Below are 14,142 nucleotides of genomic sequence, written 5' to 3'. Positions count from 1 at the left end.
ACAAATGGTGTCAAGAAAACTTATAAATGCAAAAGAATGAAATTGGACCTTTACCTAATACCATATACAAAAATTAACTCAAAGTGAATCACATACCTAAAGGCAAGACCTAACCTAAAACCATAAAATAACAGAAGATAACTCAGGACAAAACCTTCATGACATTGGATTTGGCAGGGAGTTCTTGGATATGATACCAAAGGCACAGGCAACAAAAGAGAAAAAATGGCAAACAGGACTTCATGAAGATTGCAAAATTTTGTACATCAAAAGATAGGATCAACAAATAAAAAGGCAAACCACAGAATGGGAGAAAATATTTGCAAATCATCTATCTGATAAGGAATTATATCCGGAATAGAGAACCCCTAAAACTCAACAACAAAAAACCAAGCAATCTGACTTAGAAATGGGCAAAGGACTTGAGTAGACATTTATCCAAAGAAGACACACAGATGATCAATAAGTACATGAAAAGATGTTCAACATCACTAATCATTAAAGAACTGCAAATCAAAACCACAAGATACAATCTCATACCCTTTAGGATGGCTACAATCAAAGAAACAAACAAACAAACAAAAACAGAGAACAACAAGTGTTGATGAGGATGTGGAGAAATTGGAACCCTGTGCACTGCTGGTAGGAATATAAAATGGTACAGCTGTTGGAAACAGTATGGCAGTTCCTCAAAAAATTAAACATAGAATTATCATATGATACAGCAATGCCACTTCTGGGTATATACCCCTAAATATCGGAAGCAGGGTCTCAAACAGATATTTGTACACCCATGTTCATAGCAGCATTATTCACAATCACTAAAACGTGGAAGCAACCTAAGGGTCCATCCACAGAAAAACAGATAAGAAAATTGTGGTGTATACGTACAATATAATATTATTCAGCCTTAAAAAGGAAGGAAACTCTGACACATGCTACATTCAGCATGGTGAAACCTGAGGACATCGTGCTGAGTGATATAAGCCAATCACAAAAATACGAATACTGTATGATTCCACCAAGGTACTGTACTTAGTTAAAATCACACAGAAAGCAGAATGGTGGTTGTCAGGGGCTGGGGAAAAGGAGGAACGGGGAGTTACTGTATAATGGGTATAGAGTTTCAGTTCTACAAGATGAAAAGAGTTCCAAAGATGCATGGTGGTGAGGGTAGCACCTTATAAATGTATTTAATACCGCACACTTCAAAATGATTGAAATGGTAAGTTTTTACTTTCTGTCCTTTACCACAATTTAAAAAACTGAAAAAAAAGGGGGGATCATAGTCTTGAGGGCAAGCATCAGACTGGGTACCTTGAGATTTTGGCCCCTGTTTCTGGATGAAGAGGCAGGGAAGGGATGACCTGCCCCACCCAATTTCCTAACAAGAGGTCTGGCCCTGCCCTCCATCCTGCTCGGCATGAAGCAAAACAGGCAGAGTGTTCTGGGAAGCCTAAACAACAAATAACTCTCATCCATCTCATTGAAATTAAACAACCATAAGGAGCCTTTATTCTCATCATCTGTCGAAACTAACCTGGATGGAATTCTTGGTTTTCCTGCCCAGCATTGCCACCCCAACCTGTGGTATCCTCAGTGTGGACGTGCTGGGCAGGAAAGGCAGGGGGCTCTTTCCAAAATGAAGGAGATGGATCTCTGACTTCCTTCCAATTAACCAGCCCATCACTTTTATTTATCATCACTCATTCATTCAACAGATGTGTCCTCCTGTGTGCCTGGCACAGAGTCCAGTCCTAGAAATACAGTTATGAAATGGAAAGACAGTCACAGCCCTGATGGGATTTATAGTCCAGTGACCCAATATTCACCCCTAAGGAAACTTATAGGATGTTCTTTTCTGGAGGCTTTTAATAATGGCCTAAATTCTGATCAACTTCCTGGCCTCCAAGACGCTATCCCTCAAAAAATAAAAATGACCTCGATGACCACTCAACTTTCCCTCAACCTGTGGGATGTATAAAGTGTTCAGATGTTGAGGTTTGTCACATTTTAGAATTCATGTAAACAGACGATTATTAAGGAATGGAAATGACTCCCTTCAGCTGAGGTCCCTGAGATTTAAACAACAGAGCAGCCTGCTGTGCCCTGTTTCCCTAATTACCGTTTGGCATATTTCACACAAGGAGGTACAAAGCTAAGCAAACACAGACATTCTGGTGGTCCCCAGGTACCCCCCTTTTTCCCCCCCATAGCTTGCCCTGTGGCAAAATACAATTTATTTTAATTTTGAAAAGACCACAAAGCTTTCAGCAGCTTCTCACTGATAGGCCCTGGAGAAATCAGAAAGGTCTAGGAGGGTAACTACTTGACTTTGAATTAAATGGGATATATACATATATATTTTAAATGGGATATTTTTATAAATCATTTTGCATCTATTCTTAAAACTAGCAGGAGGAGCTGACAAGTTATCACATGGGACCACAGACTCAGTGCCTAAGAATAGGTGCAGTTGGTATAAATACTTAAAGTAGCCTGGGTATAGGAAAAGAAGTCCTATCCTTGCATTACAACTAAGCATAAATAACCACCATTATATACCGTTAAAACAAATTCAACAAAACATGGCCATGTAACATCACTCTCTTTAGGTAGCTTGCCTTAAGAAATGAGAGGGGAACCTACCTAGGTATCCAACCTTCTGGTCATAACTTTTATTAGTTGTACAACATTGGTCAATTTGCATCCCCTTTTGCGGCTTTAAAGTCTCAACTGTAGAATATGAAGCTCAAACCAGAAGAACCCTAAAGCCCTTTTGGTTAACAAAATATTTTCAGAGTCCAGTATGTGCCCTACACTTTATACACACTGTACTTTACAACAAGGATGCAAGATAACCATTATTGTGCCCATTTCTCAGATGAGGAATCGGGGCTCAGAGAATATGGGTATAGCTGGCACTCGACTTCAGATCAGTCTGGTTCCAAAGCCTGTGCCATTCCACCCTGTAGAATTTTCCACTATGTGCCTAGGGCTATGCTTACAGGCCCCTGCAACTCTAGGGAAGCAAGAGAGCAAAGACACAGTCTCATCAACTAGGCCTAAACCAAGCCAACAAATCAACAGGGGGAAATGCAAAAAAATTATATATAGCTCCAGGAAGGCAAGGGCTTGGCGCGGTGCGGGGCGGGGGGGGGGGGGGGGGGGGGGGATAGAAATAAAGAAAATGAATGGCAAACAGAAACTATAAAATCAGAATCTATGATAACTAGAAATAGAATAAATTACCTACTTAACTGTGTAATTAAGGACCCTATTGCTTTCCATCTTCTGCTCTGCCTCCCTATGTCATGTGTGTATTAAGCTTGGTTCTCCTCAAGGTCATGGGATAGCTGCTGGTGCAACTGAGCGACATGCTTCCTCATTCAAATCTGCCAAGAGAAAGAGAGATTTTTGTCTGAGCATTGCAAGCAAGAGTCCTGAAGTTCACGGCATGACTTCTTGGGTCACACTCCACCCCTGAATCAGTAACCACGGCCAGAGAGGTAGGATGGCTGAAGCACTCAGAACCCAATCCCCCCTAAAATACTGTCCTTATTGATAGCTTCTCCCCTTTCTTCCTACTTTACTGGGCCTTACTTGCTCATTCACACTACTGATTCTCAGGGACGGCTTCAAGGGTGTGTGACACATAAAAGTCACACACGCTCTTGGTTTAATGCTCTGCTGTCACGGTCTTGAAATTCTTAGGAAGGTTCGAACAATGGGCCCCACATTGTCATTTTGCATTAGGTTCTGCAAATTATGTAGCCAGTCCTGTTAACTACTCCTCTTCCCAAATTCTGCCTTGGGATTGGTCTTGAACCTCTTCCTTTCTCTATTATTTCTCTTTGTGCTCTGGCTTAGATGAATCATTTCTGTGGCTTTAAATGCCCTCCATCTGATAATCATTCCCAAAGATACTGTTTAGCTCAGACATCCCTGCCGAGCTCATCTACTTATATCCAACTTGCCATAGTGATACCTCAACCGGGATGTCTTAATGGGCACCACACACTTAAAAATATATCAAATAGGAATCTTTTTATTATTTTCTTTCATTTTTTATTTTTATTTTTATTATGTTCAGTTAGCCACCATATAGTACATCATTAGTTTTTGATGTAGTGTTCAATGAATCTTTTTATTTCCTCCCCCCAAACATCTGTCCTCTCCCATGCTCACCACAATCAAGGCTCTTTGGGTAAATTTCTGCACCTTTACACACCATCTCCCTTTCCTGACTCAAAGCATTGTGTGTTTCTTGTTCCCTCTGCCTGCCAGAACATTTATATCGATTTATGCTTCCTCAAGCAATCTATCATAAAGCCCATTTACCCACACCCTGACGTGACAGGTTATTCTTTCTTCTAGTCATTGGATAGGTGGAAAATGGTTTCTTATTGTCTTATTTCCTGTTCTTTCAATTATGAAAAAGGTCAATTAATTGACATTTGCCCTTCTTCTTTGAAGAACTGATTTCTTTATTCCATGTGTCCACTTTCCCTGGTGGAATATCTTCTTAATTTGTATGAGTCCATTATATATCAAAAATATCAATTGTTTGTCTTAAAGTGAGTTAGAACATATTTGGAACAAGGAAAGACAAATCATTATCAGGTCTCAATGTAAGATAAAGCATAGGAGAAGCAATAGGAATATTCTTGACTCTGAAACCATAAAGATCGAAAGGGAGAGCATTGGGGCGCCTGGGTGCTTCAGATGGTTGAGTGTCTGCCTCCAACTCAGGTCATGGCCCCGGGCTCTGTGTGCATAAATAAATAAAATCTTAAAAAAAAAAATCAAGGCTAGAGGGTATTATGCTGAGTGAAGTCAATCAGAGAAAGACACGTATCATATGCTCTCACTGATAAGAGGAATTCTTAATCTCAGGAAACAAACTGAGGGTTGCTGGAGTGGTGGGGGGTGGGAGGGATGGGGTGGCTGGGTGATAGACATTGGGGAGGGTATGTGCTATGGTGAGTACTGTGAATTGTGTAAGACTGATGAATCACAGACCTGTACCTCTGAAACAAATACAGTATATGTTAAAAAAAAAGTGAGAGAGAGAGAAGATAGTAGGAGGGGTAAAATGAATGGGGGGAAATCACAGGGGGAGACAAACCATGGGAGACTGTGGACTCTGAGAAGCAAACTGAGGGTTCTAGAGGGGAGGGGGGTGGGGGGATGGGGTAGCCTGGTGATGGGTGTTAAAGAGGGCACGTACTGAACGGAGCACTGGGTGTTATGCGCAAACAATGAATCATGGAACACTACAGCAAAAACTAGTGATGTAATGTATGGTGATTCACATGATAAAATTAAAAAAAAATAAAGGAGGAGTGTTACAGGCAAAGGGCAAAATCAGGTGCAAATGCCTTGTTTGGGAATGGAATTTTGGGGGCACCTGGGTGGCTCAGTCGTTGGGCGTCTTCCTTCGGCTCAGGTCATGATCCTGGGGTCCTGGGATGGAGCCCCGCGGCATCAGCCTCCCTGCTCAGCAGGAAGCCTGCTTCTCCCTCCCTCACTCCCCCTGCTTGTGTTCCCTTTCCCGCTCTCTGTCAAATAAATAAAATAAAATAAAACAAAGGAATTGAACTTTTTATGCTTGTGTTGTCAGATGTTGTCAATGTCCCCATGCGATTGCCACTTACGCATCAGGACTTTGAATGAATTCCACATGGACATGAGTTAATGGGCTTTAGTGAGACATAGCTACTAAAGTCAGGGTCAGCAAGAGAATAACAGACAGGCCATGGTGGGGCCCTCCTCCAATGGACACATTTGAGATCCAGTTGAGGGAGACTGACCGTTTCTCCCTTCATGTGAAAGATCGAGTACAACAAAGAAGCTTTGTCAGACTAGTTGATGGCAGTCTGATTTAGGGGTGACTTAGACTAGGTACCAGGGAAAATAGAAGTTGTCAATGTATATATTGACAGTAGATACAGCAAAACTTGCTGATAGATTGGATGTGGCAAAGTGGAAGCGGGGGCTTCAGGGATGACTCCTTGGGTTTTGTTTTGAGCACCTGGTAGACAGTAGAGCTGTTTACTAAAATTGGGTAAGACTAGGGAAGAAACAGGTTCAGATGACACTAAGCTTCAAATCCCAGTGAGTGGGAAAACAGTAGTTACTGGTAAACGAGGTTTGGATAGGGAAACAGAAATGGGAATGAATTGTTTCTGTAACATTGTGTTTGAGGAAGAGGTCTATTCCAGAAGCGCTCAGGAGGTAACTGTTATCATTTCAATTCCAACAACAATCACTAGGAGAGGGATTCAGGTCAGACTCAGGGTGAGGTAATGAGAGCTTCAAAATCTTTCCATAACAATATTTTAGTATCAATGTTGTTCTCCATAAATGAATTGGGAAGAACACATTGACATTTAGGAAAATTGTGTAATTTTTAAAAATGCTGCAAATCTAATTGTAGCTTTGGGAAAATTCAACCTATTTTAGACGTATAATTCAGAATACGTTTACTTTAGAGTGAAAAAAGGAAAAGCTTAAAGGCTTCTAACCATGTTTCATTACCCTCCCCTATACCTGTCCTTTGCTTTTCTTCCCTCAGGCACTTTCTGCTAAGCCACTGCCTTCACTAACTCAACCTCCCAGGCTTAATTTGTTTAGTTGTAACCAAATCTTTCATTGCCTCAGCTTAATCAGATCACATTCTCTTTTCCTATTTTTCACCATTAAAAAAAAGCTTTTTGCAGCTCCACTAATGAAATTATGTAATTACAAAATCTGTAATTTGTGACATCTGAGTGCTTGTTGCTACCAAGCACAATTCTAAGAGCTTTACATGCATTATACCTCAATCCTCAAAATCACAGTCATCATTTTACAGATGAAGAAACTGAGGCCAAAATGGTTAAGGTCATCAGCAAAGGAGCTTAAAGTGCAAAAATACAAGATTTGCTGGCAATAAATGTCTTAATGATTGTTTTAATGGTTAAAATTGCTTGTTTCCTAAACTAGTAACAGGATTAAAAAATTACAAAACACAACCTTAATGATTCATTTGAATTAACTATAAAATACCTGCCAATTATTTAATACCTTCTAAAATAACACAAAATATATACATAATACAAACCTCAATAACCCAGTTCTCCTATTATGCAATTATTTACAAACTCTGAACTAAGAAAAAGATTTAGCTTAACAGAGTAATTAAAAAACAAATATGCCCTCAAATTTTATACTAAGCAATCTATTCTTTGGAGTAGAATTACTCATTTATTACAGTATGTTAATTATATCAATTTTTAGTTATATTTTGTTGGTATGAATTTAGCCCAGTTTAAATTCCTGTGTGCCTGGTCATAAATTGACAAGGCAAGAAACAACGAACGTTGGAGAGGTTGTGGAGAAAGGGAAACACTCTCACATTGTAGGTGGGAATGCAAGCTGGTACAGCCACTTTGGAAAACAGTGTGGAGGTTCCTCAAAGTTAAAAACAGAGCTACACCCTATGACCCAGCAATTGCACTACTGGTTATTTACCCCAAAGACGCAGATGTAGTGAAAAGAAGGGCCATATGCACCCCAATGTTCATAGGAGCAATGTCTGCAACGGTCAAACTGTGGAAAGAGCCGAGATGCCCTTGAACAGATGAATGGATAAGGAAGATGTGGTCCATATATACAATGGGATATTACTCAGCCATCAGAAAGGATGAATACCCAACTTCTACATCAACATGGATGGAACTGGAGATTATGCTAAATGAAGTAAATCAAGCAGAGAAAGTTAATTATATCGTTTCACTTATTTGTGGAACATAAGGAACAGCACGGAGGACATTAGGATAAGGAAGGGAAAAATGAAGCAGGGGAGCTCGGAGGGAGAGATGAACCATGAGAGACTGTGGACTCTGAGAAACAAACTGAGGGTGTTAAAGGGGAGGAGGGAGAGGGATGGGTCAGCCTGGTGATGGGTATTAAGGAGGGCACATACTGCATGGAGCACTGGGGATTGTACGAAAACAATGAATCGTGGATCACTGCACTGAAAACTGGTGATGTATTGTATGGTGACTAACATAAAATTTTAAAAATAAATAAAAAATAAAAATAAATTCCTGTGTGCCTGGAAAATACAACTATTCTTCTTAAAAGCTACTAAGAACTTGTAACAGCTTAATATTTCAGATTGACATCCCACCCTACTTATTTTGAAGGTATAGAATTTAATGATGTCCTTTTCTTTTGATAAATGGAACTTAATAACAATGTAAGCATTTTCCTTTCTAAACTGTATAGTTTGTCAGTTATCTACATAAAAATCTTACACACTAGTAAGCAAAGCAAGCAACATTACTCTTTTTTAAATAACATCTTTAATTAAAGTTTTTGCAAAGGTAAAATATTAAACTTAAAATAGGTCTTAGTACATCAAAATACTAAGTTCTCTAATTGTATTCCAAGATGGTCTTTAAAACATAATATCCTGTATATCACAGAAGAGCAACCTTGATCTGCAATTGTACAGAATGAATTTTACAAACATAATAAATATATTTACGCCCTTACACATAACAGTATGTACAACAGCAGTTGACAATAGTAGCTCAGAACAGCAAAAGGATTAGCCCCTCCCCCAAAATTGTAGCCCTGACACATACTGGAACGATTTAAGGAAGCTTGACTAAAATAGTAGTTACTAATTCAATGCAGTTCCTTCCCTTAAGAGAAGAAAAACGTTTCTCTTGTTCCTCAAAATAAGCACAAATATTAAGTTTGGTGTGTTCTTCCTTAAATCATAAAAAATGACAAAAGATAGGCTAAGGCAGGCTTAAAAAGGGAATTATAAACTTCAGAATAATTTCCATAGCATAATAGATTAAAATGCAAAACTATTTAATATAAACTCATGAGGAACTATTTAAAGCAACTATGTTTTAACCAATGAATTCAAAATCCGAAATAGCTGACTCAGACAGATAGATGGGAAACAGACATGAAATAAAATGAAAATGTACAAAGATGGATCAATAAAATATTCCATTGCACAAAAGTTCAAAAAAGTTCAAGATGAAATAATCTGAAAATATAGGAATTTTCTCAAGTGGAAGAAAATGCTAAGTTATAAAGGGAACTCCCAAGAGGAAATTATGTCTGTTTTCCTGTACAAGGCATATTTACCTTTTGAAAAGAATGGTGACATTATTGCTGTAAGGTAACCAAAAATTACTCTTAGAAGGAGACAACCCTTTTTTATTCCTCCATAAAAGCCAGAAAAGAGAAAACCAAATCTTTGACTTTCAATACAGCAAAAGAAAATCTTTATACAAAAGCTATTATATTTTTATGTTCTTGCTAAAACCAGAATCTATTAGAATATGCTCTTCAAGAACACATTTTAATCACTATACACACCGCTCAGATCCTGATGTATTCCTAAGAATAACATCAAGGTGGCTTTGATTTTAAGAGAGGCAACAATATAAATGTGATATGATGGCATTTAATTAACATAAAGAAAATGTGAACATTTAAAAAAATATAAAAGCCCAATATAAAGATCCCCCTCATATAACAGACATTTTACTCTAGAAACTAATTGCACATTAAAGTTGTTTTAGCCAAATGTGGCTCTCCACAGAAATTAAATGTGCTCTCAGGCAATTCAAATGGTCTGATAATCCAAATGACCACCAAAAAAGAGTACATATACTGAAAGGCACACATTTCCACACTTTACCTAGTAATTTTGTGTAAATTTTCTTTTTTTTTTTTTGTAGTAAAAGGTGCCATCACCATCTGTGCAAATCTAAACAAATCCTCTTCTGAAACCTTTACTTATTTTCATAATACCAAGTCTGAACTATTTTCCCTCTTTGAATAAACATGTTATTTTCATTTTAAAATTCTTGAAAGTGGGAATCCTTGCCTTTTCAAAGGAATGACGAACCTAACGAAATGATTTGTTAAATACAATGTAAAAGCATGATTAAGAATTCAAGTACAGTAAAAGATAAGCAAGTGGCATTCTTACAGCAAGCCACTATAATAAAACCAAAACATTCTATTTGATTAAAAAGGAACACGATGCAGTAATACATAAGAGCCCAATTTGGTATGCAGTGTTGTTTGGACTGGCTTTCAGAATTTTCACAGGTAAAAGAAAAGCATTTGCCAAGTATGCCATAATTAATATGCAATACACAGGTGCAAATACAAATGGTTATCTCCTGCTTCAAAATAACCCTAGTGAGTCACTCTGAAAGCAGTGGTTGTTCATATTTGAAAATAATGTTATTAAAACAGGCCAGTATACAATTCTACTATGAATACAAATGTTTGTCTACATAGAGGGCCCAAAACATGAGCTGTATATCCTATAGTAATCCAAGGTTCAGTAGCAGAAGAACTACGATATAGCCAAAGGGTTTCAATCAACATTGCAGTACTGCTAAACTTTTATAGGTAGTTCAGGTCACTGACTTCTTCACTGGGTAAATATAGACCTATTAGCAACTATACTGAAGGACAACTGAACAACAGGACTTCTTTGATTTCACTCTCCCTTCTCTTCTCCCAGATTCATTAACAAAAACAAACAAACAAAACAAACCTGTGTGTGCTTTGAGAGTAGTGGGGTAAACAAATAAACCTCCCCTCCAAAAAACTAAATATAGTAAAAATTAAAACCGTATTACCAGTTAATGGTATCTGAATAAAACCTAACTACTAACATGCTAGAAACCATCATTTACACCAAAGTTGAGAACATAAGTTAAAGGGACCAAGTTGGTACGTGGGGTGGGAAGTAGGCAAAAAAAAAAAAAAAAAAAGAATTGATTAGTCTTTTATAGATTTGTGTTAAAAAAACATATAATAGCTCACAGTTTTTCTTTGCAAAGTGTTAATATGTTATTTCTGGAAACACAAAGGCAAATAAAAAGAAGACAAAAATGGAAGACTTAAAAAAAAACCAATATACATGTAACTTAAACACATGTGAATTTTGTGAAGATAGACCATGAAAAAGAATTAGTTATAAGAAAACATAGATGAAGACAAATGTTCCTACAGTTCTCCCAGGCAACTAGTTCACACAGAACATAGCACTGCCATATTGTTCTTTAGACCCCCTTATAGAATACAGAGCTGTGCATTCTTAATATACATATTACATTTCTATTATTCTTAATATACAGTCAAATTTCCTATGCTTTCTTCTCGATGTGCAAACTGGAGCCCATGTCTACATTATCAATGGCCTGGAAGGGCCACCAAATGAAAGAGAGGTAAATATGTACTTAGTGGCCCAACCCCCTCTAACCCACAAATTTCTCCCTCAAATTACAAAGTTGCAATTAAAAAAATTTGTTCAATTAGAATAGTTTTTAAATTCTTTACTAGTAAACACAAGAAACTTTTATAATTACTAAACTGTTTAAAAAAAATCCAGGTCTTCACTACCTGCCCAATGCTTCAGTCAATGCACAGAATGTTATCTAAATGTCTGTTTAGCTTAAAGATTAAACACATATATAAGCATATACTTCAACCCACCAGGAAAAAATCTACATCTATTCTTATGTATGTAATTTCAGCTAGATGGTACCTCTGTGAAATAAAACTGTATTCCTGAGGAGCCACTCTGGGGTTTCTTTATAAGGTATGGGACTAAAAGAAACAAATATTTTTCTGTAAGGAAACAAAAGCTGCCATTTTAATTCTGTTCAACTCAATGAGGCCCAAGTTATATTTAATGAGTATGAAAACCTAATTAAAATAATCATTCCTGGGTCAAATTTTGCCTCCAAACTGTGTTCACTGATTACTTCCTTTAACTCTTAAACAGATATTTCATAAAGCAGGGAAGGAAGAGGTATATATTACTGAGAGAGAATAGCTAGTAAAAATATTTAAGACCTATAATGAGAGTTCTAAATTGTTTCCTTATACAAGTGAATTAAAATTCAACACCATAATTCTTACCCTTTTGTAAAAAGCTCACACGCAATTTTTACCAAATATAACCACATACAATAAGCAGTTTCAGTTCAATCTATCAAAAGGGAATTTTCTTCAGTTCGTTCCAACAAGTATCTTCTGATTGAACCCAAGTTGGAGGAAGGAATATAGACAAAGCTTTACATGCTAATTACTGGTGGCAGGTACCTGTATTTAAAATCAACAATTATGGTTTTCCAAAACCCCAACCTCCCCCACCCCAACAACCCCAGGTGCTACAGTTCCATGGCTTGCCAGTTAGTAGTGTCTGTTGTCAAGGTCTCTTTGTTCCAGTAGCTTTGATTCTACTGCACTTTTCTGACATGCAGAAATTAAGTTTTGGTTGGTGTATGTCCCAAGTTTCAAACTGTCCACTTTAAATTTTTTTTAAGTTTGTTTTATTTATAAAAGAAAAGAACCAATTCTTCACCATTCTGCATCTCCAATGGCTTTGGAAAATATATAATCTCTTCCATTAAGATTCATAATGCCATCCTTGAGGTGAAATTTCCATTTGTTTTTACTTCTGTGTATCTAATAAACAAAAAAAAGAATGTAAGAAATACAATCAAAAGACAGAGGAAACAAAAAACCCATTCACACACCAAAAAATCTTTGTCTTGTACATTACTCCATTTATAAATTGTTCTTTTAATTGACAGATAATTGACATGTAACAGTAGTTATAGCTGCACATGATTCGATACTTGTATATATTACAAAATGATCATAAATAAGTCTAGTTAACACCCACCACCATATATAGTTACAATTTTTTTCCATGTGATTTTTTTTTTTTTTTGAGAACAGAAGAGTACTTTATTGGCACTAATTTCACATTTAGAAAAAGACCCACATCTAGCCATCTTCCAAGTGCCCAGTTTCAGAGACCCCCTTAAAACTGTAGATGTTTCAATTCCACCACTTATTTTCCTACATACAACAAAATAAAGTAATTTATGGTTCCTTGATCTTTCTCTGCAGGAATGTGTAAGACTATCTTCTGAGCACATAGCACCAGTTAGGCAGTTCCGAACACACTGTAGACTCTCATGCAGTGACTATGATGTACTTGCATCCAAATGAAGTGCCATTCTCCCCTAATGTAGATATGAAGCTGTTTCAATGATACTGCAGCACTGCTGCAAAGTCTCCAAAATTCTTGGATTTGCACCCAGAGGCTTGTCACTGTTGATAAGAATTCCTCAATTATTTAATTAAGGTTTCACTCTCATCATGTGATGAGAATTTTTAAGATCTACTCTTTTAGCAACTTTCAAGTATATATTCAAGTATATATGGCATTAACTACAGTCATCATGCTGTATATCACACCCCTATGACTTATTTATCTTATAACTTCAAGTTTATACTTTTGACCCCCTTCATACATTTGCCCCAATCTCCACCCTCTGGCCTCTAGCAACCACCAATCTGTTCTCTGTATCTATGAGTTCAGTTTTTGTTTTGTTGTTGTTGTTGGGTTTTTTTGCTTGATTGTTGTAGAATCCACATACAAAAGTGAGATCATATGATATTTGTCTTTCTCTTTCTTATTTCACTTGGCATAATGCCTCAAGGTCCACCCATGTTATCATAAATGACAAGCTTGCTTTCTTATGGCTGAATAATATTATATCATGTGTATATAAATATATACCACATTTTATCATTCATCCACTGATGGACCCTTAAGTTGCTTCCCTGTCTTGGCTATTGTAAATAATGCTGCAATGAACATGGGAGGGCATAAACCTTTCAGAGTTAGTGTTCTCATTTCCTTTGAATAACTATTAGATTCAGAATTGCTGAATCATATGGTAGTTCTATTTTGGACTTTCAAGGAACCTCCACACAGTTTTCCATAGTGGCTATACCAATTTACATTCCTACCAAAAGTGTGTATGGGCTCCCATTTTTCCACAACCACACATAACACTTGTTATTTAACTTTTTGATAACAGTTATTCTAACAAGTATGAGCTGATATCTCACTGTGGTTTTGATTTGTATTTCCCTGATGAATAGTGATGCTGAGCACCTTTTCATGCACCTGTTGGCCATTTTATGTCTTCTTTGGAAAAACGTCTATTCAGTTCTGCCCATTTTTTAAACTGAATTGCTTTTTTGCTACTGAGTTGTATGAGCTCTCCATACATTTTGGAC

The 14,142-nt window shown here is 37.1% G+C and overlaps 1 protein-coding gene across 2 annotated transcripts in view; it reads right to left on the bottom strand.

Moving 5' to 3' along the window:
- Positions 1–8,269: 8,269 nt before the first annotated feature.
- GTF2A1 (general transcription factor IIA subunit 1) overlaps positions 8,270–14,142 on the bottom strand; it is a 45,911-nt gene continuing 40,038 nt past the window's right edge. For both annotated transcript variants that reach the window (XM_027568969.1, XM_027568970.1), the window contains exon 9: positions 8,270–12,510. In XM_027568969.1, the coding sequence (XP_027424770.1) occupies positions 12,403–12,510 (108 nt within the window). In that variant the 3' untranslated portion in view covers positions 8,270–12,402. The remainder of the gene's footprint in view (positions 12,511–14,142) is intronic.

Source organism: Zalophus californianus, chromosome 6 (assembly GCF_009762305.2).
Source record: "Zalophus californianus isolate mZalCal1 chromosome 6, mZalCal1.pri.v2, whole genome shotgun sequence".
Classification (NCBI taxonomy): domain Eukaryota; kingdom Metazoa; phylum Chordata; class Mammalia; order Carnivora; family Otariidae; genus Zalophus; species Zalophus californianus.
This window is presented reverse-complemented; position numbering and strand designations above follow the sequence as displayed.